This window comes from Echinops telfairi, unplaced genomic scaffold (genome assembly GCF_000313985.2).
Source record: "Echinops telfairi isolate 266 unplaced genomic scaffold, ASM31398v2 ScPeMD7_7465;HRSCAF=8503, whole genome shotgun sequence".
Taxonomy (NCBI): domain Eukaryota; kingdom Metazoa; phylum Chordata; class Mammalia; order Afrosoricida; family Tenrecidae; genus Echinops; species Echinops telfairi.
Window position 1 is genome coordinate 4,756,489 of NW_022111365.1, and position 27,965 is coordinate 4,784,453.

General features: G+C 47.3%; 2 protein-coding genes and 1 long non-coding RNA gene across 6 annotated transcripts in view; all 3 read right to left on the reverse strand.

Annotated features, from left to right (window-relative positions):
- DCPS (decapping enzyme, scavenger) overlaps positions 1–11,516 on the reverse strand; it is a 71,940-nt gene extending 60,424 nt beyond the window's left edge. Inside the window, exons 1-2 of the mRNA XM_004714192.2 lie at positions 11,316–11,516; positions 6,804–6,978 (exon numbers count right to left, since the gene is read on the reverse strand). Of these exons, the coding sequence (XP_004714249.1) occupies positions 6,804–6,978; positions 11,316–11,516 (376 nt within the window). The remainder of the gene's footprint in view (positions 1–6,803; positions 6,979–11,315) is intronic.
- A 719-nt stretch (positions 11,517–12,235) lies between these two features.
- On the reverse strand, positions 12,236–20,165 carry LOC101642196 (TIR domain containing adaptor protein). Of its 3 annotated transcripts, none has more exons than XM_045283670.1 (4): positions 20,105–20,165; positions 19,449–19,607; positions 16,854–17,422; positions 12,236–14,455 (listed from the first exon to the last, which is right to left on the reverse strand). In XM_045283670.1, exons 2-4 carry the CDS (start codon positions 19,513–19,515, stop codon positions 14,450–14,452), a joined length of 642 nt encoding a protein of 213 aa, XP_045139605.1. In that variant the 5' UTR covers positions 19,516–19,607; positions 20,105–20,165; the 3' UTR covers positions 12,236–14,449. The 3 variants fall into 3 exon arrangements, with proteins under 3 accessions (XP_045139605.1, XP_045139603.1, XP_045139602.1); XM_045283668.1 differs by having other exon boundaries at positions 16,832–17,422; XM_045283667.1 differs by having other exon boundaries at positions 16,814–17,422.
- Positions 20,166–25,322: 5,157 nt separating this feature from the next.
- On the reverse strand, positions 25,323–27,965 carry LOC123520908. 2 transcript variants are annotated; one of them, XR_006679421.1, is made up of 3 exons: positions 27,941–27,965; positions 27,482–27,628; positions 25,323–25,428 (listed from the first exon to the last, which is right to left on the reverse strand). It is a non-coding gene; the product is annotated as an uncharacterized LOC123520908 (long non-coding RNA). The 2 variants fall into 2 exon arrangements; XR_006679422.1 differs by having other exon boundaries at positions 27,482–27,601; positions 27,941–27,957.

A 27,965-nucleotide genomic window follows, 5' to 3' on the forward strand; every position in this document is an offset into this window, starting at 1 on the left:
TATTTTTATGAATTAATACATTTACATAAGTGCACACCTATGTTTATACCTCTATCGGTAGCTTTGCTTCCCAGATCTTTCCTGTTTCTTTTTACCTTCCTCCTGCCCCACCATCATGCTCACCCTTCTTCTGCCTCTTAGTAATTCCTCTCAGCTAGACTGCTGTTGCTCCAACACCCCCAGGATCTCTACGTCCTCCTCACTGTAGATTGTAACTCACTAGTTGTTCCCTGTCTGGGACGTTGTTTGATCACTGTTCTCTTCCTCCCCCTCCTCCCACAAGGCCCTTGAGAACTGTCGGTCTGCTGCTTTCTCCTCAGGCTTGCTTCCCATGCCTAGCTCTTAATTTTCCGGTCTAACAACAGGAGCACCGGGCAGGTGATTCTACCTGGACATCATCTCGACTCTTCCCCCAAGAAACCGTGACTTAATTTTTTTACATATGCTTCAGGATTTTAGCCTTTCATCATATCATTACATCTGTATGCTCAACAAACATTCTAAGAAAGTGGAGTAAGAAGAACATCAAGTCCTAACAGAGAGACTCATTAACAATCTTGTTTGCTGAAAGACAAGAGGGCCTGAAGCATTTATTAAGATTTAAAAACTATCCTTCAGTATGGAGTACAGAATTGGCTTACTTCCAAAAGACTGCCTGAAATGCCTAAAAACACCTGTGTTGTTTTTGGTTTTTTGAAAGACCAGCATATTAAAAAATGAAATGGACAAGATGAGAATTTTGAAATAGAACTGAAAATACCGGCACGTAAAACCAGGAAATATGACTTTGCAGAAATGTTTGCTTCACTAAGAGTTAGATACATTTGTCACAATGTAAACTTTTAACTGCCACAGGGGCAGGGACTACTTCCTTATTTCATTGAGTTCATGGTTAGCCTTTGAGACGTGATCAGTTACTGATCAAACTTAACAGAGGTTGAAGGAACAAAAGATACTTCCCTAACCCCACACCGGGCCGGCTCCGGCTCCCCCTCCCCCACTGCATTCCTGACACAAGGGCTTCCTTTCTGTTCTTCTTTTTTGCCCCACAACACCTGCAGTTCCTCAATGCTGAGAACATCGCTCCCACACCCCTCACGAGCGGTTGGCATGGCAGGTTCCTTCCCCTCCTTCAGATGGCATTTTTAGACCATCACCACCCAGCCTTCCTGGACCACTGGGCAGAGCAGCCCATGGCCCTCCTCAGAGCTTGCGTATTCACGTGCTGCCTCATCCCAGGCAGAATCTAACTCCACAGATAGACACGGTCTTTGTTTTACTCAACTGCTAACCTCAAGGGTGACGGTTCCAACCCAACCACGAGTTTGTTGAGTGACTAAAGAAGTGGGTTTCTTTGGTGGTGGTTGTTGTTTTGGACGATCACATCTTTTTTTCTTCTTTTTAAAATTATTTTATTGGGGCTTGTACAACTCTTATCACAATGCATTCATTGTGTCAAGCACATCTATACATTTGTTGCCATCATCACTCTCAAAATATTTGCTTTCTACTTGAGCCCTTGCTATCAGCTCATTTTTCCCCTCCCTCTCCGCCCCCTCCCTCACAGGCCCTTGATAATTTATAACTTATTATTATTTTGTCCTATCTTACACTGTCCGACGTCTCCCTTCACCCACTTTTCTGTTGTCGCCCCCCAGGGAGGAGGTTATATGTAGATCCTTGTGATCAGTTCCCCCTTTCTCCCCCACCTTCTCCCTACCCTCCTGGTATCGCCACTCTCACCACTGGTCCTGAGGGGTAAAGAAGTGTTTAAGGCAGGCAGCAAAAGCCACAGGAATAAATGTAGATCCCAGTAATTCATTTAATATTTTAGCATGGTTTAGGTGAAAGCTTATAAAGCAAATTAGTTTTCCAGTCAGCGATTCACACACAGACTGTTCTATGACATTCGTTGCCATGTCCACATTCTGTCAGCATTCTCCCATTTCCACTGGCCTGCTTTTCCTGCCTTCTTACCTGTGCTTCTGGGCCGAGGCATCCCTTTGGTCTTGACGGTAATCATAACAGAGGTAGCTCACCAGGCCTCTTTTGAGAGTGGGTTGGAACTGTCAACCTCGAGGTTAGCAGTGGAGTGCTGGCCGTTTGCACCATCCAGAGACTAGCTGCTAGGCATGTATATCGGTGAGTAAGGCCAATACTGTCCCGCGTCCCAGCAGCTCTGAAAGCCTTCACTGACAGACTGCGTGAGACGCATTGGCTGCGAATCGAACCAAGTTCCCCACATGGAACCACAACACCAAACACCTGGGCCAAGAGAACTTGCTGAGGAATTGAGTTCTAGGTTTTAAGTGGAGCAACTGGTTGGCTGCCCTGGCTAACATGAGGATGACGGAGGAGAAGAGGAGTTTCAGGAGAGCAGGGACAATCGAGTTCTGTCTGAGCCATGTGAAGTTACAAGTACCCAGGAAACCACCAAATGGTCGGGGATGGAGAAATAAATATGGCACAAAGGCGTCTAACGACCATTGTTGCCAGCGTCTAACTTGCCTTGAAATCACTGGGGATCTTAGTAAGATGCAGATTCTGGCTCTGTCTGGACAGGGCCCAAGAGTCCACATTTGTAACAGAGCACACTTTGAGTGGGAAAAACCTAGGACAGGGCTTGGCATACAGTGGCCAGCAGGTCAGACCTGGCCCGTGGTCTGTGTTTGTACAGCCCCAAATAAGAGTCTTCTTCGTTTTCAAAAGGGGGATAAAAGATGATGCATATGCAGCCTGCAAAGCCTTTCTTCTCTGGCCCTTAAAGAAAGAGCTGGGCCTCCTGATGTAAAACAAGTCTGTGTAGCTACAGAAAGGAGACGAGGACCTGAACCCTAAAGCAAAGGATTAACTGGCCAATAATCCTCAGCGTCACTAGGGAGTGCAAGCAGGTGCTCGACTATCAATGCAAAGGCTGGGAGTCCAACTCATGCGGAAGGTACTTGGAAGGAAAGACCTGACACTCCGATTCCAGAGGTCACGGCCTTGCAAATGCCCCAGAGCACGTTTCTTCTGGCACATGGGGTGGCTGTGCGTCGGGATGGATCAACGAGTCTAAATCACCACGGCACACTGAGAAATCAATGTCAAAACACTGTACCCATGCTAAGTTCAAAACACTGCACACCTGTGCTAAGAAGACCGTGAGTCCTGAAACAGGAGCCCGGCAGCAAGGGGAGGCATGGGCCGAAGCACTGGAGCCCTTTGGGGTTTCTCACTGGGAAGAAGAACTGTGGTGAGCCAGGAACTAATGCTTTCAGTTCTCATATTGGAATACAATGTTCAAAATGCAAAGAAGTGGCAGGGGCCACAGTCCGCTGTGTCCAGTGACAGAGGCACTGAAAAGTAGAAATAAAACAGAGACACGGAGACGGCGGCTCTTTCCGTGGTGCACACTGTCCTGGGGACGCTCTGCTGGTGCTGAGAAAGGGAAGCCCCCGCTGCGCAGCAGGTCGTGCGGCTTCTAACCGGGATGATGACGCAAGGCTGCGCCGGCGAGCCGCTGGGACCCTCGCAGGTTCAGCAGATGCGGAGAAGAGACCTTGATCTGACGTGCAGCTCGGATAGACAAAACCGGCCGAATCATCTGCTCCCGCTGCACCAGCCTGCCATCACGGGGCGGCCGACCTCAGCTGCCATTAGGGACCAGGAGGCAGCAAGACAAAGATAAGCAGGAGGAAAAGTCCTGGGCTTCTCTTTCAAGGGATGTGATGCACATAAATAAAACGCCTAAGCGGTTATGTGTTGGGCGTCAGTCCGCCGGTTCAAAACCATCAGCAGCTTCTTGGGAGAAAGACTGGTTAGTCTCAGAAACCCACCGGGGGTCGCGCTGAGTCAGCATGGACTCAATGACAGTGAGGAATGGACAGAAAAAAAATAAATACAGAGCTGGCCATACATTCGACAGGTAACCTCTTGGGAAAGAATCCTCTGGACCTTGGCAGGTGTGGGGAGCGAGGCAGAGGGACTGAGAAAGGTTAGGGAGAGGCAAGACAGCAGAAAAACGGCCGCAGGGCACGAAGTTCAGTGGCTGTCCCAGCCATATTCAGCCACACTGGGCACTGTCACATTTCTCCCACCCCCACCCCGTGCTGAGGGGCACATGTGTTTTAAATGTTAACCTCTGAGGAAGTAAACACAGCTGCCCACTTCCCTCAAGTTAATCTGCTCTCTTTCAAAGGAGGACCAGACTGTTTTCCTTCCAGTTGTGGAAGGTTTGTTTGTCTGACATCAGGCAAGCACACGAAGGACAATAATAACAGCCTTTCTTGAAGGGATGGGAAGTCCCCATCTATCAAAATGATTGTAGCAGGATATCTGTGGTGCCGAACTGTTCTAAAGTGCTGGCGATGGGCAAATATAAGGAGAAGGATAGTACCAAGCGTCCATGTGTCCCAAACAGATCCCAGAACTTCCTGGCTGGAAGTAATCTTCAAACAACCAGCCCCCCCCAGGCTTTCAACAAAGTGCCTGCAAAATCTAACCACTCAAGGAAGAAAAAGCAAAAACAACAACTTGTGCTATGTTTGGCTTTTGGCATGGAATCATCTTCTTCTTTTTAATAAATTAAAAACTAATAAAACCGCTGTCATTTGAAAAAAAATCAAGAAAAGGTTGTTCATACCAAAAGAAACCCACTTTGATGCTCAGGAGGGGCCGGAGGGAAGCAGTGGACTGAGCAGACAGGCGTTAGCTTTGCTGAAGGGAAGATAATATATTACAGGGCGCAGGGAGAGGGAGTGAAGAGGAACAGGGTAAGCCAATGGGAGCTTTGATAAGGTTTCGAATGCAAAATGATGATCTGCTATATAAACCCCCAACTGGTCAATACAATCTTGGGGGGCCCACAAAAATGGAAGCAAACACAAATCTCTTTCCTTCTCTTTAAAACCATATGGAACTAAACTGACAACAGCAAACTGAAAGGGTAGAAAACTTCAAAGGCACCGAACGGATGTTAATGAGAAGGAAAATTTGGAAAAGGAGGGTGTCAAAGGTTGCACAGCTTGAAGAATGTATAATCGCTAACGCATACATGTGGAAATGACTGAATTGCATAGCACCAACGAAACATACAACTTTCCTCTAGTTCTTTAATGCTTCTTCCCCTCTACTATCATGATCCCAATTCTATCTTACAAGTCTGGCTAGACCAGAGGATGTACACTGGTACAGATAGGAACTGGAAACAGGGAATCCAGGACAGATAAACCCCTCAGGTCCAATAATGAGAGAAGCGATACCAGGAGGGGGAGGGGAAGGTGGCAGAGAAAAGGGGAACTGATCACAAGGATCTACATATAACCCCCTCCCTGAGGGACAGACAACAGAAAAGTGGGTGAAGGGAGACATCAGACAGTGTAAGACATGAAAAAATAATAAATTATCAAGGGTGAGGGAGGGAGAGAGGGGGAAAAAATGAGAAGCTGATACCAAGGGTTCAAGTAGAAAGCAAATGTTTTGAGAATGATGATGGCAATAAATGTACAAATGTGCTGACACCATGGATGGGTGTATGGATTGTGGTAAGAGTTGTACGAGCCCACAATAAAATGATTTTTTTTTAAATTGTTGAATTGCTGTATGTTCTGCTGTGTAGTCTCAAAAGAACCACAATACGTTGAAAACAGCAAGGGGGGGGGGACTGTCTTTTCTGACACATGCTACAACATAGATGAACCTATGTGGAGTGGAATAGGTCAGTTACAAAAGACAAATGAATACATGGTCCCACTTACATGAAATATTTTCAATAAGGAAGTGTCTAGAGGTCAAAGTTCTTTTTTATTGATCACTAATGGCTATGACGAGTGGGAGGGAGGGAAGAGGAAAAGTAAATAGACGCACTGCTTAGGGGACACGGAGCTTTTGTGAAGGATGATGGACACATTTGGGAATGTTCGATAATAATGGCTGAGCATAATGAATACAATTAATGTCACTGGGCTGTACAGGTGAAGATTGCTGAAACAAGTGATTCATACTACTAAACATTCGATACACACCAAACTTCTGTATGCAACCCGTGACTTCCCACCTTTCTCGAGCCCGTCTTCCTTGATCACACTATTTCTATCTTCTAGCAACGAGTGAGCTCCTGCAGAGGTAATGGATCTTCAGAGTGACCAGCGCTATCGACAGAAAGACCTTAGTTCGTCTGCCCCCTACTGGTAACTCTGATTGATAGCTGGCTATTTAACTTCCCCAGGCCTCACCTATGAAGTTCTGTCACATGGGGCTATTTTGAGGAGTAAGCAAAAGAATGCATGGAAAACATTTACAATGGTGGCCAGCACCGAAGAGGCCGCCTGCCCCTGCAGAGAGCTGCAGTCTCTGAAACCCACAGGGGCTGTTCTCTGTCCCATCGGGTCCCTGAGAGTCAGAATTGACTCAGAAACAATGGGTGGGACAGACGAAGTATTGAGAATTATGATTACTTCATAAGTGGGTAAAACACATACAGCAGAATAGGTTTCCTCGACACCAGCACTATTGCTGTCTTGGGGATGGGATGTTCTTGGTGGTGGGCTATTCTGTGGCTGGTGTAGCTGCATTCCTGGCCTCTGTGCACTAGATGCCCATAGTACTATCCACCCCTGGCTGTGGCCACCAAAATGGTCTCTTGTTGCTGTTGTTGTGAGTGCCTTCAGGTCAGTTCTACCCCACAGCAACCCCGTGAACAACAGAACGGAACGCTGTCCGGGACACAGCAGCTCAGATGCCTGTCTCCCTTCCACTGCACGAGAATCTAACAATCCACACCTAATTTTCCATCATCGCCCTCTTTGCCCCTCTGTGCTCACCACTCAGTTGCCTTGGCGGGAACAGGTGATAGGTGCTGTAGATGTCGTTGCAGAACTGCAACTGGAGGTCAGGGCTGCCCCGCAGGAGCTGGGACACTTGCTCCACTTGAAACGGCGTCTTCTCTAAGATCACAACGGCATCCTCTCCGTCCCCGTCCCCGGAGGCCTCATTCACCTAGGGGCAGAGACATGTTCAGTGGGGGTGGGGCGGACCACGGGAAACCAGGAGGACAGAAGCAGACATTCTCTGGGCCTGTGGGTCTCCACACTTGAGATTTCCTTCCCTGCAGTTTCCCCAGGAGGAGCGTCTTAATTCAAAATCTTGCAGCGGCTCTCACACCCGGGAATATTCTAAATGGAGTCCTGGGGCATCATGAGTTGACTGTGGGGCTGCTGACTGCAAGGTTGGCAGTTCAAACCCACCAGCGGTTCCAGTGGAGAAGGATGGGGCTGTCTGCTCTTGCAAGATCTATAGCTGGGAAGCCCTAAGGGACGTTCTACGCTGCTTCATACAGAGCCCCTAAGAGCTGGACTCACTCAATGGCAGTGGGCTTGGTGTGTGTGTGTGATCACATTAAAGACGTAGGGAAACTAGCTGCTCACCACGGAGTACTAAGGAAGCACAAGTAAACGCATTCTTCTTTTGCTGGCTGGGTACTCTGTTCCTGCCAGGGATTGCACATTTGAAGAGGCTTTGGATCTGTAGGAACTGAGGTCGGCAAATTGTGGTTCTGGAGGCACATGCGGCTCTTTTGGTACATACATGTGGCTCTGAAGGAAAGTGAACACTTTAAAGGAAATTATTCAAATAGTGGTGATTTCATTTGTTTGCCAAAATACATTTCTGGATCTCGAAAAATTTTGAAATGGTTGTGAAGGGCAGGATTCGCTTTTCCACCTCAAAAGTTTGCCGGCTTCTACTTAGGAAGGTGGTCTGGGGCGGGAAGACAGACACTAGCACAGCTAGAAGCAAAATCTTTGATGTGGTGAAAACGTGTGGAACCATTCACTATAGATTAATATGTAAGTACACGTTACCATGTGCTTACCTTAATTATTGGTTTACAGACACCGCTCACATAGTTCTTCCAAAAACGCAAAGCTTCTCAGATGCATTCTTCCTTTAGACATAAAAGGCCACAAGCAAAGCCTCCCCATCTTATAGCCAAATAAACTGTCTACACCTCTTTACAGGGGGCGACAACCCCCAGCTTTCTCTCTAGGACCAGCTGGTGATTTCGAACTGCTGACCCTGAAGTTAGTGGTCCAATGACTAACCACTCTGCCAACTGGGCTCCTTAGAATACCACACAGAACCTTATAAAACAAAAACAACATATAACCTTCTCCCTGGGGGACGGACAGTAGAGAAGTGGGTGAAGGGGGATGTCGGACAGTGTAAGATATGACAAAATAATAATAATTTATAAATTATCAAGGGTTCATGGGAGAGAGGGGAGCAGGGAGGGGGGGGGGGAATGAGGAGCGATACCAGGGGCTCAAGTGGAAAGCAAACGTTTTGAGAATGATGAGGGAAACAAATGTACAGGCGTGCTTGAGACAATGGATGTATGTATGGATTGTGATAAGAGTTGTATGAGCCCCAATAAAATGATTTAATTAAAAAAAAAAAGATTTAAAATGTAAACCCCAGAGCACTCAGGATCATCAATAAAAAAAATTGGGACATGGCCATCTAGCTGAGAAGCAACAAAGCCCACATGGAAGAAGCACACCAGCCTGTGCGATCACGAGGTGTCGAAGGGATCAGGTATCAGGCATCATCAGAACAAAAAAGCATATCATTGTGAATGAGGGGGAATACGGAGTAGAGACCCAATGCCCATTTATAGGCCACTGGACATCCCCTTACAAAAAGGTCTTGGGGAGGAGAAGGTGCGATGTAGCAACAATGAAACAAACGTTCCTCTAGTTCCTAAATGCTTCCTCCCCCCTCACTATCATGATCCCAATTCTACCTTATAAACCTGGCTAGACCAGAGGATGTACACTGGTACAGATGGGAGCTGGAAACAGGGATTCCAGAGCGGATGATCCCTTCAGGACCAGTGGTGTGAACGGTGATACTGGGAGGGTGGGTTGGAAAAGGGGGAACCGATTACAAGGATCTACATATAACCTCCTCCCTGGGGGACAGACAGCATAAAAGTGGGTGGAGGGAGACGTCTGACAGTGCAAGACATGACAACATAATAATTTGTAAATTATCAAGGGTTCATGAAAGAGGGGGGAGCGGGGAGGGAGGGAAAAAAACGAGAAGCTGATGCCAGGGGCTTGGGTGGAGAGCGGATGTTTTGAGAATGACGAGGGCAATGAATGTACAAATATGCTTTACACAATTGATGTATGTATAGATTGTGATAAGAGTTGTATGAGCCTCTAATAAAACGATTTAAAAAAAAAGGAAAATTGGGGCAAACAAAGGCCCTATTGTAAGGCATGCATAGGCTATGAAGCATAATAAAGGAAGCCACACAGTGAAACACATACTAGATAGCTGGTACTTATTATGACAGTTACATAATTTCATGTCAACTTGATAAATAAGTGTAAGGGTGGACTTTAACCTGTCAATCAGGTCACAGCCTGATGATGCCTTCTTGTGGGAAAAGCCTTCTAAGGAGGATTCTGGGAACTTCCTTTCTTTCTTTCTCCCTGGAGGCAGGCCACTTGGAGACTTGCTGAGACCCATGAAAGCCCCTCTCTCTGCTTCACCTTCCTCTTGAAGAGCCACACTCAGAGAGCTGGAAGAGCCATGTGTGGATCAGTGCCAGCGCTGAGATGCCTCCACTGCCAATGGATCCATAGGACGTTGCACCCACCAGCCTGTGATCTTCCTGCATGATGCATCATTGCTGGTGATTGCTTAAGTCTGAAGAGGGATTTATGGACTAGTATTGAACTTATGGGATAATATCAGATGTATGGACTTCATCTGGACTAAGCTGTGATGTTTTCTCAATATACAATTGTTCTTTGATATAAAGCTCTCTCTTATACATTAAAAAAAAAAACAACAACACACAAACAAACCAAAAAAAAGGGACACAGGGAGAGTTATAGAAAACTTGGCCCTGGTCCTGTTCTAAAAAAAGTGAGGACCCCTACTCAGATGTTTTGGGGAATCCTGACACCTGCCCTCCTCACTGTCTCTGACTCCCAGGACAGCCTCCACTCTCCTCAGACCCTGCTCCAGGCCTCAGCCCACTGTGCTGCAGAGAGCCAGTCATGTATGCGGTGTCTTCCCAGACTCATTCCGGCACTTCTGCAGAGCCAGGGCAGGAATCTGTCGGCTGTACAGCCCAGCACCTAACTCAGTGCCTAGCACATGGAATTGACTCATTAGCTGCTGCCGAGTCAGCTCCCAACTCAGCTGTTGAGACAATTTCTGCATAATGACATCCAATGCTGCCCAGTGCTGCACCATCCCCTGTTGCACCAATGCTGTTGATGGAGCCATTGGGGGCCAGCAGCGTTTTTAATGACTGGTCCTCAGAAGCATAAAGCCAGGCCTGTCTTCCTGTTCTGAGCCTGGAAGCTCTGTTGGAAACTTGTTCAGCATCAAAGTAATACTTAAGCCTGCACAAACAAGTGGGTGGTGGCTGCACATCAGGTACACAGTCTAGGAATCAAACCCAGGTCTCCTGTAGGGAAAACTCACTGCCAGGGAGTCCATGCCAACTCATAGCAACTCACTAGGGCAGGTTAGAACTGCTGCTGCTGTGGCTTTCCAAGCCTGTAACTGTTTACCAGAGCACGAAGCCCCTTCTTTCTCCCACGGATAGGTGTATTCAAACTGCTAACTTGGCAGTTAGCAGCCCAAACCGTAACCACTACGCCACCAAGTGAGAGAAATTCCACAAGTGATGCACTGCTGCCTGGTGGACAGGTTACTAGCATGGAAGGCTGCTGAGGGTCTGAGGAGCAAGGATCTTAGCTCCTTGGCTTACCTCCTACTCTCTATATCCGGGTGGTGTAGTGGTTACCAAATGGGATGTCAACCCCAAGGTCAACAGTTCAAAATCACAGCAGCTCTGCGGAAGAAAGCATGGGCTTTCTACTCCCGTAATCAAAAATCCACAGGGGAAGGTCTATTCTGCCTTATCGGGGCGCTGAGTTGGAAATGATGGCAGTTTCGTTGCTTTTGTATTGAGTCCCTATGACTCAATGGCTGTGGGGTTTGAGTTTATGTCGGTAGAAGGGCTGGGGTGCGAAACACTGTCCGTTTACTGAGTTCCTGGGAATGCACAAGTTATACCCTCTGGAAGGATTGAGGATTGCTAGAAATTAGATCCACATGTATTAATTCCCTTCCGGTCATCTTTTCCTCTGGCCACCTCCGCCCAGCACCTTAGTGGTGTACCTCCCCTCCCACGAGTAACAGATTAGATTCTTTCCGTCTGAAATCCGGAAGGGAAAAAAAAGCCCGCCTCGGAAGAGAGGATTGGTTCACTCCTTCCCCGCCCCCGCCCTCGGAACACTCAATCGTACCTTCCCATGCAGGAAGATGATTTTGTCCCGCGCAGACTCTCTCAGCACTTTGTGCACTCTAAAGCCGGAGAAGGGTAAGCGGTCAAGAGTTGCGGTACCATTTCCAACGCCTGCTTCCTTTTCCTCTGAGCCGGGGCCTGTCTCCTCCTCGGCATCCCTTTCGCGCTTCCTCTTGGTGGGCTGAGCCGCAGTGTCCGCCATGCCGCCGGAGAGACGAAGTGCGCCTGCGCACACGGCGAGCACCGCCCAGGCCGTCTCCCCGAGGGGGGGGAGTGCCAAGCTCAAACTACAACTCCCGACATGCTCCGGGCTCGGACTCCGCAAACTCAAAGGGGCCCCGCCAAAGCATGGGTATTGGGCTTTGTAGGAGCCCAGTGGCATCGTGGGTTACGCTTTCGAATGCTATCCTAAGATGCTAATCGAAAGGACAGCAGTTTGAAACCACTAAACGTTTCTCGGGCTTTCTATTCCCGCAGGCATTTATAATCTCGGAAACCCACAGGGGCAGTTCTAACCTGCCCTATAGGGTCACTATGAAAGAGAAATGAGGTTTTTTAGTTTTTAATTATTTAGGGAAGCCCTAGGGGCACTGTCCGTTAGAGTTGGAGTGCATACCAGCAAGGTTGGTAGTTCAAACCCACCAGCCACTCTGGGAGAGCATTCAGGTGGAATTTGCACACTTTATTCAAGTGCTTTCCTACCTGGATCCGTGTTCAGTGCTGAGGGTAAAAAGAAAAGGCCAAGTATGGCAGGTGAAGAGTCGTTAAAAATACCTCAGCACCTCTCCTAGCCGGCAGAGGACACCTCAGCCGCCACAGCACCTGGACCCTGTGAATGCTTAAACTCCGTGTTTGCATGAAACCTACTAGCCATACCAACATTTTAATCAGTTATTGCGAAAGGAATACTTCTGAAACAAATCTATCGAACCAGTTTTATTTCTTGGTCATTTTTTATACAGAACCCGTTAACCATGTTCATTTAAAGTTTCAATGCAATTGCTTTCTTTACAGACACAGCACTTTTTTGCACTGTAGTCAGAGAAAGGAGGGAGGACAGGGATGGATACCATTATAATGCCGGCTCCTTTCCTTAGGGTCTCTGGATTTCTGACCCGTGTCCACTTTATGACCCAGAAATGTGCTGTTGCATGAATTATGATTCACCTATTCGGAATTTTTTCCACCCTTAGGTAAAACTTAAGGGATGTGTGTCTATTAGTTCTGGCTAAGAAGCCTTCTGGCGTAGTGGTCTGCTGGGATCAGCAAGGTCTGTCAAAACCACCAGCTCTCCTTTAGAGTTACAGTCTAGGAAACCCACAGGGAAGCTCTCCCTGTCCTATAGGGTCACTATGAGTCAGCATTGACTCGATGGCAGTGAGGTTTGTTTGTGGGGTGTTTTTTTTTGGTATTACTTTAGGCGGCAGTCTTCCTTGGATAAACTAACTAGCTGTGCAACTTTGGGTAAGTCACTTATCCTCACTGGGCCTGTTTTCTAGCTGCCAGGCATTGTCAGTAGTACTGTCTGCACAAGACAGACGAGGTGTCTTACTTTTAGAACATTCATATCCAAGAGGCAGTGGGGTGAGGCCAACAAATAAGATAATTTTAGATGGTGATTAAATACAATGGATAGAATAAAACGATGTGCTAAAACCTCGCAGTATGGATAAGGCACTTTAGATGAGGTGGTCAGGGAGGGCCTGCTCAGGTGTCGACATGTAAGCTCCGACTTGACTGATGAGGAGGAAGTGGCCAGGTGAGACCAGGAAAGTGTAATGCAGGCATCGTAAATATGGGATGTGAAAGACCCTGAAGCAGAAATGAGCTTGATGTTTTAGAAACAGGAATGACTAATGTGGTTGAATTAGAGAGCTTAGAGCAAGTGGGGAGGGGGCAGGGGAAAAGGAATGAAAACTGTGTAGAAATGTTTGTTTAGGGCAGATTTATGAACTCAGGTATAATTCGGTTTAAATTATACATGAACTTAGACGTCTTCTCCTAAGAAGTTCTCACTCAGGAAAACAGCTCAGGGGAAGTCTCAGTCCTCACCCAGGAGACAGCCGTTCAGTCGCCTGCCAGAAGAAATGCTGGTTCCTCTCATTTCAGAGGTGAAGGCAGAGACTACGACAGCATCGATTCTGGCCCCTGATGCTTTGATGTTTGATGCTCTGACCCTTGATGAGGTCCCCATATTACCAAAAGTGATCATTAAAAAAAAGGTATAATATTCTTTTATTAAAAATATATATGTTTGTACTCATTTCAATTTATGTTTTGCCTTCTATTATTATTGGTGGCGTAGTGGGACAAGTTGGGCTGCGATCCGCTGGGCTTTCTACTCCCTTAACAGCTACAATCTCAGCAACCCACAGGAGCCACTGTGAGTCAGCAGGGACTGCATGGCAGCGAGTTTGTCTGTCTGGGTTTATTGTGGTTGCCAGTAGCTTTTGGGTCACCCCAGGCGAAGCTCTCGGCCTCGGTTTTACTTGTTCTTTGCTGCACCTGCTCTTCCCCCGACCCCCATCCTGTGCAGCCAGAATGGCTCGGGCTTTGAGTCTTTCATGACACTCGTGCAATGAACGTACAGTACATTACAATGCTGAGTGCATCTTTCTAGTAGCTTCTTGAGGTGAACGAACTGGATTCCCCTGGGAGAGAGAACAGCCATGCTGACTCTGGAGCACTTGATGCGGCTTTCTTCTGACCCTTTTCCAGGGCCACCCAAGCAACAGAGAGGTCACTTCATTAGGAGGGATGCAGAGCTCCCTCGGCACTGACTTCAAGGGAGGAAAACAGGTAACCACCAGGCTTTACTTTCAATTAGGCAGGAGGCAAAACACCTGGTGGTCATCGGGCATCAACACCACCTCCTGGCACCTCCCTTCTGCAGCTTTCCCAAGTCCTTCCTGGGGAACTCTGACTTCCTCGTGACCTTTCCAGGAGCCCTCGCTGATAGAAGCCTGAGTAGCAATCTGATCACAGGGTCACACACAAAGTACTGCAGATTCCCGCACCTTCCTTTCCTGTTGCAGCTTTTGCTGGAACTTGAGGCCTTTGAAGGGCTCTCTATTCCCAGCTTTCTTCAACTTCGCTGGGCTGTCCAGTAACATGAGGATGCTCAATGGAGTGTCTTCAGATCTGAAAGAGACCAAATGGAATCACAACACTTGTCATCCTGCTCAGGTCCCTGCCTTTTCTTTCCGTCCTGTTCATCCATTCTGCTTGTTTCAAACCCACTATTATAGAATGCCCCTCTCCTGACTACAAGTACCATATGCCACTTTCTCCTATTCTGGCTTCCTGGCATCTTCCCAGCTCTTGGTTGACAGACCCACCTCAATCTTGGAGAAAACTAGTATGTACCAGTTATGTCAAAGTTAGTTCCAGCTCATGGCAACCCCGTCTATGTCAGAACAGAACTCCACAGGTTTTCAATGGATGTGACTTGAGAAGCAGATTGCCCGGTATTTCTTCTGAGGCCTATTGTAGAGCAGGTTTTAGCTGCCAACCTAAGAAGTCAAGCACTTAGCCATTTGTAGCACCCAAGGACTCTGATATAATATACAATACTAAGTAATGTCTGTTACTAATACCTAACTCTGAAGGACGAGTCACTGACAACCTTAGGAAGAGCAGCAGAACACTGTCAGATATGAAGCGGAGCCCCTCGGGTTCGAAGGCATTTGAAAAATGATGACGAGGAGCTGCCTCCTCAACGCAGTCAACCTTAACGACATCAATGGAACAAAGCCTCCAGGACCATCATCCGTTGATTGGCATGACACAAAAGTAGAAGAAACAGCTGGAATCGGGACATGCAATTATGATGTATGAATCTAGATAAATTGAAAGTTGTCGAAAATGAAACAGAACACGCACAGATCGATAGCCTAGACAGTGAGCTGAAATAGACTGATCATGGTCATTTTGAATGAAGACAATTATTATATAGTTTACGGTTCAGAAGTGACAAAGTCAAGAGGAATGGTTTTCCATTGTTTGTCAAAAATCCTGTCTGGGTTACAATAACATCTAGAGACCTACCAGGAAGACCATTTAATACTATTATCCAAATTCATACACCAACCACTAAAGCCAGGGGTGAAGGAACTGAAGATTTCTACTAACTTCTTCAGTCTGAAATCGCTCAAACATGCAATCAAAGTGCACTGATAACTACTAGTGATGGCCACATACAAGTGGGAAGCAAAGAGGAAGGATCAGTAGTTGGAAAATATTGCCGTGGGGACAGAAATGGAGCTGACCATTGCATCATAGAATTTTGCAAGACCAACGACTTCTTTGCAAATACTTTTCTTCAACCACAGAAATGGCCACTATGCATCTCACCTCATGAGATGCAGCTATCAAATGACTATCGTGGGAAGAGACCCGGGATCATCTCCATAGCATCAGGCGAATCAAGGCCAGGAACCAACTGGGGAGCAAGCCGTTAATTGCTTATAGACAAGTACGTTGAAGCTAAGAAAATTAAAATGAGTCCATGAAACCAAAACACAACCCGAGTACATCCCACCTGAATTTAGAGACCTTCTCAAGGTCAGTTTTGACAAGAATTGCAGCCTTCGGTATGAATTACAACTCAATGTAAAGGAACCAAAAATCCTCACCACTGAACTCATCGACATCATCATGGTAAATGGAAAAAGACTGAAGTCGTCAAGGGTTCAGTTGTGCTTCGATCCAAATGCTCATGGAAGCAGCAGTCAAGAGATCAACCAACTGGGAAACTCTCTGGTACAAGACCTACTTGAAGCGTTAGTGATCAAAGCTGTCACGCTGAGGGCTGAAGTGTGCCTGAACCAACCCATGGTGTTTTCAGTCACCTCATAAGATCGATGTCTTTGAATTCTGGTGTTGGCAAAGAATGGTGACAAGACCACGGACTGCCAGAAGACAGACAAACCTGTCTTAGAGGAAGTGTAGCAGAATACTCCTTAGACAGACGCTGTACGCTGGAAATGTTATCGGAGACAGCAGTTTCTGGAGGGCATTCGTGGTGAAGCAGAAGTCAGTGCGAAAGAGGAAGACCTCAAGGAGGCGGACTGACACTGTGGCTGCGACAGCGGGGTTAAGCACAGCAACAACGATGAGCAAGGTACAGGACCAGGCACGGTGAGTTCAGTTGTGTTGCTGAGTCAGAGCTGACTCGACGGCAATAACCACCAGGAACGCTGGCTCAGGACTTTATGTACGCCAGGTCAGGCTCTGGATACTTACGTAGACTATATAAACAGTGTTATTATATATAGCGTTAGAGTATACACTAGTACTCTCATTTTACAAATGAGGAAATTGAGGTACAGAGGGATGCTAATTAACTAGTCTAAGTAGCTTCTCACCTTTTCATAGTGAAGAAAGCAATATATAAACCCAAAGTTGTCCTGAGCCTGCACTGAGCTCCTGGGCCATAGCGACTCGCTCCTAAAGCAAAAGCACATGCCATGCTGTGGCTGTCTCCCTTCCTTTCCCCACCTCTCTCTCGTGGCTTACAACGTGTGACAGCTTCCTTGACCTGGTGAAAGCCGCAGTCAGGGCCCTTGCCGTCCACGTAGTACATGAAGCGGAGCTCAGGAGGATAGGAGGCCCGGGTTAAGCCAGAGAGAAGTGGGATGGTGCAGCCCTCTGCGGCAGGGGCCTCAGTCAGTGCCTGCAGCATCTGGTACTTGCACCACGGGTCTCGGAGGAAGCCAGGAGTGATGAGCAGCACCCGGCAGTGACTGCTGCTCAGCGCCTGGCACAACTCCGACACGATGGCGCCACCTGGGGTGGCATCCCGAAGCTGCAGGAAGCAGCGCAGGCTGGCAGGGCTGCCCTCCAGGTAGGACACCAGGTCCTGGGCAGCTGCCAGGTCCTCCTCACTGTGGCACACGCAGACGTCATAGTCTTTGCTCCAGCGGCCGCTGCTGCTGCTGCTGCTGCTGGCTTCCCTGGATGCTGGAGGGGTGGTGGGAGTCTTGACAGAGGTGAGGCTGGAGGGTGGGTGGCTGTCCTGTGAAGTTGCCTGTGGTACACCACTGGGGGCGCTTTCTGAAGAGCCAGGCCGCTTCTTGGGCTTCTTCAGCAGGGCCTGCCTGAACCAGTCTGTGGGAGAAACACACACTGAGCAGAGCAGAGCCCCAGCTGGGGCATGGGCTCCTGCACATGGGAAACCTTGCCTTATTCTGAGACAAATGACCAGTCGACTTTGGTGCATTCTTCTGGCCTTGCGTAAGCATTCCCTCTATCTTCAAAGATCCCAGGCATACACGAGAACATTGGATTCCCAACATGGGGGTGTCTTACCAGCCCGAGAAAAACGGCCTGGCCCTCCTCTCGCTGCCATCGAGTTGATGCCGACTCATCGTGGCCCGTAGGGCAGGATGGAACTGCCTTAGTGGGTGTGCCAGACCGTAACTAGTTAGGGAGTAAAAACCTCCATCTTTCTCCTGCTGACCTTGCTGGTAACCGCCCGATGGGTGCCCACTAAGCCACCAGGCAGGGCTCCTTGTGCTTCTTTAGGCTCTGAAACCCCAGGCTCTCCTTTTCCAGATCTTTCCACTAGAGCTGACTATCCAGCCATCTAGCAGCTCTATAAGGAGAGCTCTGTTGTGCTAATAAGAATTGGTTCCAAAGACCACTTACAGGACTGCAGGGAGGTGGATTTCTATTAAGATGGATTTGAACTAAGGTGCTGGGGAAGAATTTTGAAAGCACCATGGATTGCCAAAAGAACAAACAGATGGGTCTTGGAAGAAGTACAGCCAAAATGCTCCTTAGAGGCAAGGATGGCGAGACTTTGTCTCATGTGCTTTGGACATGTTATCAGGCTAGAAAAGTCCCAGGAGAAGGGCATCATGCTTGGTATAGTGGAGGGGCAGCTAAAAGGAGAAAGACCCTGGACAGGATAGACTGACACAGTGGCTGCATCTAAGGGCTCCAACACAAAATTGTGAGGATGGCAAAGGACCAGAGAGTGGTGCATTTCCCTCTGTTGTACATCGGGTCAGAACCACCTCAATGGTACCCAACAACAATATCCATCATGGGAGGTCCCATAGGGGCACTGACACCTCTTACTGAGCTGTCCTGGATTGCTGCCCAAAGTGCACAGAGAAAGCACAGGAAGGGGCTACTGCTCAGAGCAGGGGACGAGCACGAACTTCGTGGTCCCAAACCGATGGACACTGAGTCAGACACACACATGCGGACCTGCTGCTTGCTCTGTATGAACTTCAGCAAGTTAGGCCCTCGTCCCATTTCTTCATCTATAAAGAAGCTTTGTACGAATGTTTTGAGAATGATGAGGGCAACGAATGTACAAATGTGCTTTACACAATTGATGTATGTATGGATTGTGATAAGAGCTGTATGAGCCCCTAATAAAATGATAAAAAAAGCAAAAGCTTCGTATTAGTTGTCAGGGAGCTGAGCTGAGATGGCAGTGTCTGCTGCATTGTCAGTACTTCAGAATGAAACGAACTCAGCTGGCCTCGCTTTTGAGAGGAGCAGATAGTTTAACATTCTGGAGTAGTGGTTCTAATGCTGCGACCCTTTCTCTGTATCGTTCCAATTTTAGTATATGTGCCGCCGAAGCAAGCACAATGCTGCGACCCTTTAATACAGTTCCTCATGTTGTGGTGACCCCCCAACCATAACATTATTTTCGTTGCTACTTCATCACTGTTAGTTTGCTACTGCTATGAATTTTAATGTAAATATCTGATATGCAGGATGTATTAGGCGACCCCTGTGAAAGGGTCATTGGACCCCCAAAGGGGTCATGACCCACAGGTTGAGAACCGCTGTTCTGGAGAGTGAGTGGTTCTCCATCTCTCAGCGTGGCTCCTTTCTCATGGTTCGGGGAAAAAGGATTTTGATAGTAAGAGACACAATGTTGAATACTTAGGGCAGTGGTTTCCAGCTTAGGAGTTAATCTGGATGGACCTGGAAAACTTGTGAGCCAAGGGAACAGGTGAGTCCACTGCCTCTCTTTCTCCCCCTCCCTAAGGCATTCAGACTCAAGTCAGGAACATCACCCCAACACCTGCCTTCTTGCATCTCCTGCCTCATCGAAATGGACATTGTGGTCCGCACTCACAAGAACGAGATCAGGTCTGGTTCTACTCACCAGCCATCTTGCCCATAGGCTTCTTGGACTGGGAACGAGGAGCTGGCAGGGAGGTTGGTGATGCCATGGTGTTTGACCCAAAACGAACCCCATGAGGCCAGGCATTGGTAACGTGGCAGAGGGGAGCCGACCCAGTCTTGGCTTCATGAAGCAGCCATCCTTGAAGCGACACACAGAGAGCAAGTCACAAGAGCTGTTCCTACCCTGTTCTCAGCTCTAGGGGGTGAGCGCCTACAGGCTCTGTTTCTGGGGCTCATTCTTCAAATGGGGACCTCGTGGGGGTAGAGCCAGATACTAATGTGATTAGAGCTGCTTTCTAGATGCATCCAGATCTGTGGAATGTGGTCAGGCTTCTAGAGTGTGAGCTCAGCATGACTCTGCAGAGTGACTGTGCTCGGTTCCACTGGCCTAAGGGGACATGCTGAAGGGCAGCTGGCAGGCAAGTCCTTATGAGGACATCTTCTGTAAATACTGAAGTGAAAGGCCATTTGTTATTTAGACAAATAATTCTGTAACGAGCATGAGTGATGCTCAACAGTCGACCTCGGGAGACTTTTCCCGAAATCTGCCTTCCACCCGACTATCTGTTCATCGACACTCCGCTTGCGGAGGTGTGAGAAAGACTGCCCACTGCAGTCAGAACGCTGCACTCTCACCTCTTATTCATCACGGCCTTTGGCAAGCGACCAGTCTTGCTAAGCTTCAGCTTCTCCATCTGTAAAACAGGCAGTGTACAGACGCGGTTTCTTAGCCTTGTTATGAAGAATACATAAAACCCTCCATTGAACTGGCGCCTCTTTTGCCATGAGACCAGAAGAACTTAATGGTACCTAGCTACCATTATTGAACATTCTGATCAAAATTCTATTGAAGAATCCTGATTACAAGGAGGACAATTCTACACAGAATTTCAAATTCTCATAGACTGCAGATTTCCTCCATTCCAGAGGCTGAATGAATTCCAGAAACTACTGCTTTGAGATAATCTTTACGACTTAAACCAAAAGTAGCCCCCAGAATTCTTCAAGGTCAAACAGTAACAAAGCTAGTACAGGATATCTGCCTTGGGCATGATGCTTTTCAGGGATCTATTATATCGAAATAGGATCAAATTGACAGCCATAATTGAAAAGATGAGAGAAGAACCGTAGGAGGCGGTGAGCTTACAGCGCAGAAGAGGCGGGAGAATGGTGGTCTAATGCAAAGAAAGTAACCATTGTCACTGAATTGGTGTATATTTTTGCTGTGTGTATTCTCAACAAGGAAAAAAAAACAAGTGGCATTTTAAAAAAGATTCCAGGAAATAATTTATGTCAAGTTCTAATGAAGCCTGGTGTATCATAAATGCCCAGAAAATCTAGATATTGGAGAGATGCTCAAGGATGAGTAGACCCAGAATTGTAATGGCGTGTTTCCCCAAACTGATCTGCAGATCACTGCTATCCCACATTCCTAAACTGTGTGTGTGTGTCCCAGTGGTGGGGTTGTCAGATAACTTCTAAATTTATATGGAAATGCAAGGAACCAAGAATGCATTAAATTAACTCTGGTAAAAATCTTTAAAAATTATTGCGAAACTCGGCATGCTTTTCTTCCCAACACAGTGAAACTGTTTCTGATGGTAGTGGCCTTTAGCCCAGGTCCCTGGGAGGAGGCTGTTTGAACAGAGCTAGCCGCCTATTCGAGATGAAGCTGTCGAATTCAAGTGACACTTCTCCAGGTGACAGGCTGGCAGGGAGCTTGGCTGTAGGGGCAGAGCTGAGGAGCAGCTGGCAGAAGGGCTGCTTCCTCACTGTTTGCCAGATCTGCGGAGAACAAGGCAATCCTCCGGGAGCTCACACGGGGATATTACCCCAAACACCATCTCACTGGCATCAAGTCAATTCTGACTCAGTGACTCCGAAGGAGAGAGTACAACTGCCTGCCTCTTTGGGTTTCGAAAGCCTTAAATCGTATAGGAACAGAAAGCCTCATCTTCCCCCTCCAAGGAGTAGCTAGCTAGTGGTTCCCCACTGTTGACCTTGTGGTTTAACAGCCCAGTGCATAGCCCACGTGCCACCAGAGCTCTTCCAAGTAATAGTCCTAGACATTAAAATACGGTAACAATGTTTAGGGAATGCCATTCTAGGACTTGGGGCTCACAGTCATAGCCCTAAACAATTAGTTCCTACGACATGGCCCTCCTCAATAGCTGCCCTCAGGAAGGGATACTGAAGACATGGGCTCTACAGCAAAGTGTGGTGAAGAACCAGATGGTGCCCGGCTATCAGAAAGAACAGTGTCTCGGGTCTTAAAGGATTGTCTTCAAACAAGCAGCCATCCAAGTGAAGTGTTCACTTAGTCCACACAAAAGACACACACCAGGAAAAAAAGCAACACACCAGCCTGTATGATCCAAGGAATGCAAATAGGAAAACTAAATCCAGAGGAGGGAAGACTATCAGCGCTTAAGTTGTGAACATGTGGTGGGCAGAAGGCTATGGATACCAGTGGAAGCCCAAATCCATTTGCAAGGTCCCATGTGGATTAAGCCTCCAGTGGTTCTCTGACCAGTCTGGGGATGTGACTAGCCTTGCTATCAGACAGAGAGCTTTGTAAAGTCAATTATGGCAGATGAAGTTAGGTTAAAATGCAATATCTTACTAATTCATCTCCCTTTTGACCCATTTTAAATAGTTTTAAATAGTCTCTGCTTTCTTTTCGATTAAGGGTTTTCTCTCTTTTGCCACTGCTGTTGAGGTTTCTTTGTCTCTTTTTTTGGCATGTTCTTCTGTATATGAAATCCAGGCTAGGTAAATTGATGGAGATAATAACTAGATGATTAATAATTACCTAGCGGCATGGCATAGGAGTCCTGGTGTCATAGTGGTTACGCATTGGGCTAGCAGAAAGGCCAGCAGTTTGAAACCACCAGCCACTCCAAGGGAGAAAGATGAGGCTTGCTACTCCTGTAAACGTTAGAGTCATGGAAACCCACAGGGCAGTTATGCCCTATCTTCTTCTCCCCCGACTCTACAGTTGCTAGAGTCAGTATTGACTCCACGGCACTAAGTTTTTGGGAGCAACAAGCCAGGAAGGTCGTGGGAGAATGGGGAGCTAACAATAATGATTATGAGAGTAAAGGAAATGTTCTAAAACCTATTGTGGTAATGACTGCATTACTCTTCTTAATGACTGAACTATTGTATGATATGTAAATTACATGCCACGAAAACAGTTTTAAAAAAGGAACGCCAGTCTGTGTTGGAGCTCGTGAGACTTACAATGAATTCTTATGTAAAGAATTTGGTCTTTGTCCTTTGTTCCTAAGAGATAACCTTTAGCACAGGAGTCCTCAAACTTTTTAAACAGGGGGCCAGTTCACTGTCCCTTAGACTGTTGGAGGGCCGAACTATAATTTAACAAAAAACTATGAACAAATTCCTATGCACACTGGACGAGTCGGCTGCTAAGCAGGACAGGCAGCGGCGGCAAAAACACCCGGCGGGCCGGATGAATGTCCTTGGCGGGCCGCACGGCCGTAATTTGAGGACCCCTGCTTTAGCGCCTTGGGATTTCCTCAGTCCTTGACATGTCTGGTGAGGCTTCCAGACCACACTTGTTGGTTTATGCTATGAGGTACCCCTTTCTGGCCTGGCCACAAAGATACATTACATATCTCAGTGAAGGGTGGGCTGATTCAGCCAATCATGCCTTTGTACTGGGGAGCCAATAAAGGCTTTGATCATGGCAGCTTATGAACTTCCTGGTTGGTGATAGCCATTAGTGCAAATGGAAGGTGGTGGTGGTGTCACATGCCATTGAGTCACTTCCGGCCTACAGTGACCCCATGCACAATAGAATGACACACTGCCCAGTCCTGTGCATCATCACAAGGGTTCCGATGCTTGAGCCCATTGTTGCAGCCATGGTGTCAATCCAGCTCCTTGAAGGCCTTCCCCTCCTTTGCTGCCCCCCTCTACTTTACCATGATGTCCTTCTCCAGGAATTGGTTTCTTGTGACAATATGTCCAAAGTTCTATAAGGAGCCTCTAAGGGGCACTCTGGCCATGCTTCATCCAAGACAGACTGGCTTGAACCTTTAGCAGTCCCTGTTATTTTCAACATTCTTCTCTCGCGCCACCATGTGAAGGCATCGCTTCTTCTTCAGTCTTCCTGAGTCAGTGCCCCACTTTCACATGCACGTGAGGCACCTGAAAATTCCAGGGCCGAGTCAGGTGCTCCTCAGTCCTCAAAGCAACATCCTCGCTTTTCAACACTCTATAGAGGTCTTATGCTACAGATTTACCAAATACAGCATGTCTTGATCTCTCTCTCTCTCTTTTTAATTAATTATTTTTTTATTTTCCTCTCTTGATTTCTGCTTTCATGGGCATCGATTATGGATCCAAGCAAGACAAATTCCTCGACAACTTCAACCTTTTCTCGTTTATCATGTTACCCAGGACCCAGTTGTATGGATGTTGGCTTCTTTACATGGAGTGGTCATCCATACTGAATCCTTGATGTTTGTCAGCAAGTGCTTCAAGTCCTCCTCCCATGGGGGTAGCATGTCCCTCTTTGCAGCCCCAGACCCCTAGACCTTGCTTCATGACTCCTCATTTGTATTCCTTTTGCAATAAAACTATAATCATAAGCAGAACACGTTCCTAAGGAATGTGAGTGGGAGCCTGCAGGTTAGAAGTGAGGGGGCGTCTCTGGCATACTGGTTACTGGCTGGGCTGCTAACTGCCTGGTCATCAGTTCAAAACCACCAGCTACTCCATGGGAGAAAGACAAGGATTTCTATGCCCATAAAGAGTTACAGTCTCTGAAGCTCATAGGGGCAGGTCTATGTGTCCTATAGAATTACGATGAGTTGGCATCAACTTTATGACAATGAGTGAGAAAGAGTTACAGTCTCAAAAACCCACAAAGGTAGTTCTACCCTATCCTACTGGACAGTGCCCAGCAGGAGAAATCAACTTTGGGTTAAATGGACAGAGTCATAAACTAATGTGTGGTAAATTCTTTCAGACACTATTCTTAAAAAAAAAAAAAAAGAAGTGAGGGGCATCCAACTTACAACTGACATCCGTAAGGGGCAGTGTGAGAACCCAGAATATATAACCAGTGGGTCAGAAGCTAGCATGTTGCATGGACCCCTAACCTTGAGGGTGGCATCTGAAATGTTGGGCAGACTTGTGAGAAAGCACAGCTTTCTGGGGCTAAGGGCACAGGAAGAAGTGCTGCATGCGCAGTGACCTGGAATTGAATTACTTCGTGACCTGGAATTGGTCTTTAAAGACACTACGTCTGTGTTCACTGAAGCTAACTACTACTATGCCCTGTTGACAAACAGAAAATACATCATCAGAGACACGACAGCTATGTTCATTGAAGTGAAAAACTACTATACCATGTTGACAAATACAAATACATCAGCCCAAGGGACATGAAAAGTTGACCATGACTGTGCATATGGTCCCTCCCTACTCGACATTCTTTGGATTTCAGAACACCTAGGGGGTACCTCAGTCAAGGCCCTGTCTCATGCCACTGTGGTAGGTTTTGAAACCCCTTTCCTTTCCTGGTCAGGGATCCCTGGCTTCCCACATCTTCATTTCGGCCTTTCAAAATGGCCCTGGCGGCGGCCCCCCACCCCCCCCATTTAGAGACATTAATGCCATTTGGCTTTTATGCTCTTACTTTTTTCCCATTTAAAAATTCATTATTTGGGCCTTGAAATAGTTTAAAAAGTGGAGAATCATTTGTTTTGTTTTTTTATTATCCGAAGGTTAAAATTAAATATGGCATTTTTATCCACTTAACAAATGTAGACTTACAAGTTTCCACCTCTTAAATTTCACATTTTATGCAAGGACTTGCCTTTTTGATGACACAATGGATGCTGGTTTTAGGCAGCTGTCGTCTTCACTGCTTGGTTAAGAAATCCAGTTGTCCAACAGCATATGTCGCCAGAAACAGATGGTATAAGCCCCTGGGAAAGGCATAATGGAAAAGTTTAAACACAGGACATGATGACCTCTTTGATAAAGGATACTAGAGCAAGGTGGCAGATCAAGCTCATTAGACATAGCCCTACTACACCCTCCTTGTAACTTTTCAGTTGTTATGTTGCTACGTTGTGGGGCTGTCACACATACAAATATGCTTTGACATTTACAGACTTCGTGACCTTTGTGACCAGTTGGGTCCATTCCAACTTGTGGGGACCCAACACCCACTGGCATGGGGTCTGTGTGGACCCACAGCTACCTTACACAGGGCTTCTGAAACTCCATCTTTACAGGAGCAGCGCCTCATGCTTCTCCTGAGGCGTGGCTGCTGGGTATGATTTGCCTGCCTCTTTGTTGGTAGCCCGACGCTTACCCACCAGCACCAGGAAGCAGACTGTCACGTCCTTCTCCTGCAGATGGCCTGGTGGATTCAGCCTCCAACCTTTTGGTTAGCAATCAAGCTCTGTCCCATCCAGGCTCCTCAGACTTGGTATTCCCTCCTCCCTCCCTCCAAAGGAACATCTGTCTTCTGTTTGCTTGCCAAGCACGCCCTCCACTCAGGTATTTTTGCAAACATGCTACATTAATTTTGGGGGGGGGGTGTAGATTTATGTATATGTTTACACTTTCCTACTTCAATTTTTAAACTGTGATTTGGGTGAAAGTTTATGGAACAAACAGGTTTTCCATTCAACAATTCATGTAAAGTTTGTTTTATGACACTGATGGCAATCCTCACAGTATAATAGAACTACTCCCACTTCCTGGGCATACCATTTCCCTCATCCTTATTGTCAAACTATGAAAATATCCTCCACAAAACATGTAAGACAATTAGCCTTGCAGGAGAGTGGTCATATATTGAGATGTAGTTTTCAAGCTGATAAGGAGATAAAGAAGTCAAATCTTCAATAGCTCTATCCTCTCTGGTTTGCCATGTGGCCTTGTGCTTTTTAAAAACTTGTCAATGAATACTTTAATTCCAGTGGGTAAGAAGCCCTGGTAGCATGGTGCTTAAGTGCCTGGCTTTAAAGGTCAGGTCGGTGGTTGGCACAGACCAGCCCCTCAACAAGAGAAAGGTGTGGCAGCCAGCTTCCATAATGATTATAGCTTGTAAATCCTTATGGGAAGCCCCATGTCCCATAGACATCATGGTATCAACTCATGGGCTTTTCGAATTTGCGTACTCACTTGATAGAAAGTTGTAAAGAACTTGTTCAGAAATGCAGCAGCATGGTATTTTTAGGGTTTTCTGGAATACTTTTCCAATGTTACATGTAGAAACTTAGTATGAGTGGGAAATATGAAGTATTAATTACTGGTTTAGTATTATCCTTCTAATTGTTATTACACAGGGAATGTACTGAAACCCATAAAGGCATGATTAGAATGCATATATATTTTTATCATTCACTCATTTCTATTAAGCTAAAATCACTATTGTGGTTCCTTTAATAATAATTCCCCAAAGATGTCTATGGAACCCTGGTGGTATAGTGGTGCATTGGGCTGTGAACAGCATAGTCGGCATTTCAAAACCAGGAGGGGCAGAAGAAAGAGTGGGCTTTCTACTCCTGTAAAGTTTCAGTCTCGGAAACCCACAGTCTCGCTGAGTCAGCGTTGACTCGAGTCTACGCCTTAACCCTCAGAACCTGTGAATAGCACGCACACCTAGATGGTCCTTCCTTTGAAACTCATCCTGCTCCTCAGTGCCTCGGGGCTCCAAGAGTCCCTTATATGATCTCCTAGTTTCATTTACCAGTGGATTCTGCTTTCGAATCTGCGCCCCGCCCCCCCGTGGGGTTCAGTGCTCCATTCCCCTGGAAGCTTGATGCCGTACGACTTTGTTAAGTCGATTGCAAGGCAGACACACCTCCATAGGTCTGTAACCCTAACTACGAGATGCTTCTGGTCAACATGTGGCAAAGACCTTCACAAAAGCAGAGGGAGCGTGGCTGTGGGCTTACTGGAGAGGGATCGAGCGAGCCTGAGAAAAACAAAGGCCGTGGTGGCTCAGGGGCTAAGCGCTCCCACCTGACAGTCACTCCGGCTGAGAAAGTCGTGGCTTCCATGGAGACCGCGAGCGAGGAAATCCCGCGGGCAGGCCTAGTCAGTCTGGGGTCGCTGCAGTCGGAACTGTTCGCTGGCACTAGGCTTTTGATTTGATGAGAGAAGCAGGACCTACAGTTAGAGACGCATGTAGCCAGAGCGAGGGTCTGCGGTCGAAAGTAAAGGGGAAGCTCCCGGAGTGAACTTTGGACAGAAAAGGCTTCAGTGTTCTCCGGGGGTTTCGTCACCCCTGTGGACAGGCTATGGGTGCAAGAGGGCGGTCAGGTACACGGAAGAGGGGCTCGACTCCAGAGGGAGGATGTGCCGGGGGGCTGGGCGGAGGAGGAGAATCGGATCTCGGACTGAGGGCGAGAGAAATGCCCAGAGATCAAACCTGGGTACCATACCCCTCGGCCCGCGCCCGCGCCCGCGCCGAGGGCTCACCTGGGAGGCTGGTCAGAGCAGGTCC

What these genes read in the sequence shown, in the direction of transcription:
- LOC101642196 (XM_045283667.1), bottom strand. Translation starts at nt 19,515, where the DNA reads ATGGCATCACCAACCTCCCTGCCAGCTCCTCGTTCCCAGTCCAAGAAG. An exon ending in GCCTATGGGCAAGATGGCTG is followed by an intron (nt 17,423 to 19,448) that starts GTGAGTAGAACC and finishes TTTCTCCCACAG; the next exon opens with ACTGGTTCAGGCAGGCCCTG. An exon ending in TTGTAAGCCACGAGAGAGAG is followed by an intron (nt 14,456 to 16,813) that starts GTGGGGAAAGGA and finishes GGTCTCTTTCAG; the next exon opens with ATCTGAAGACACTCCATTGA.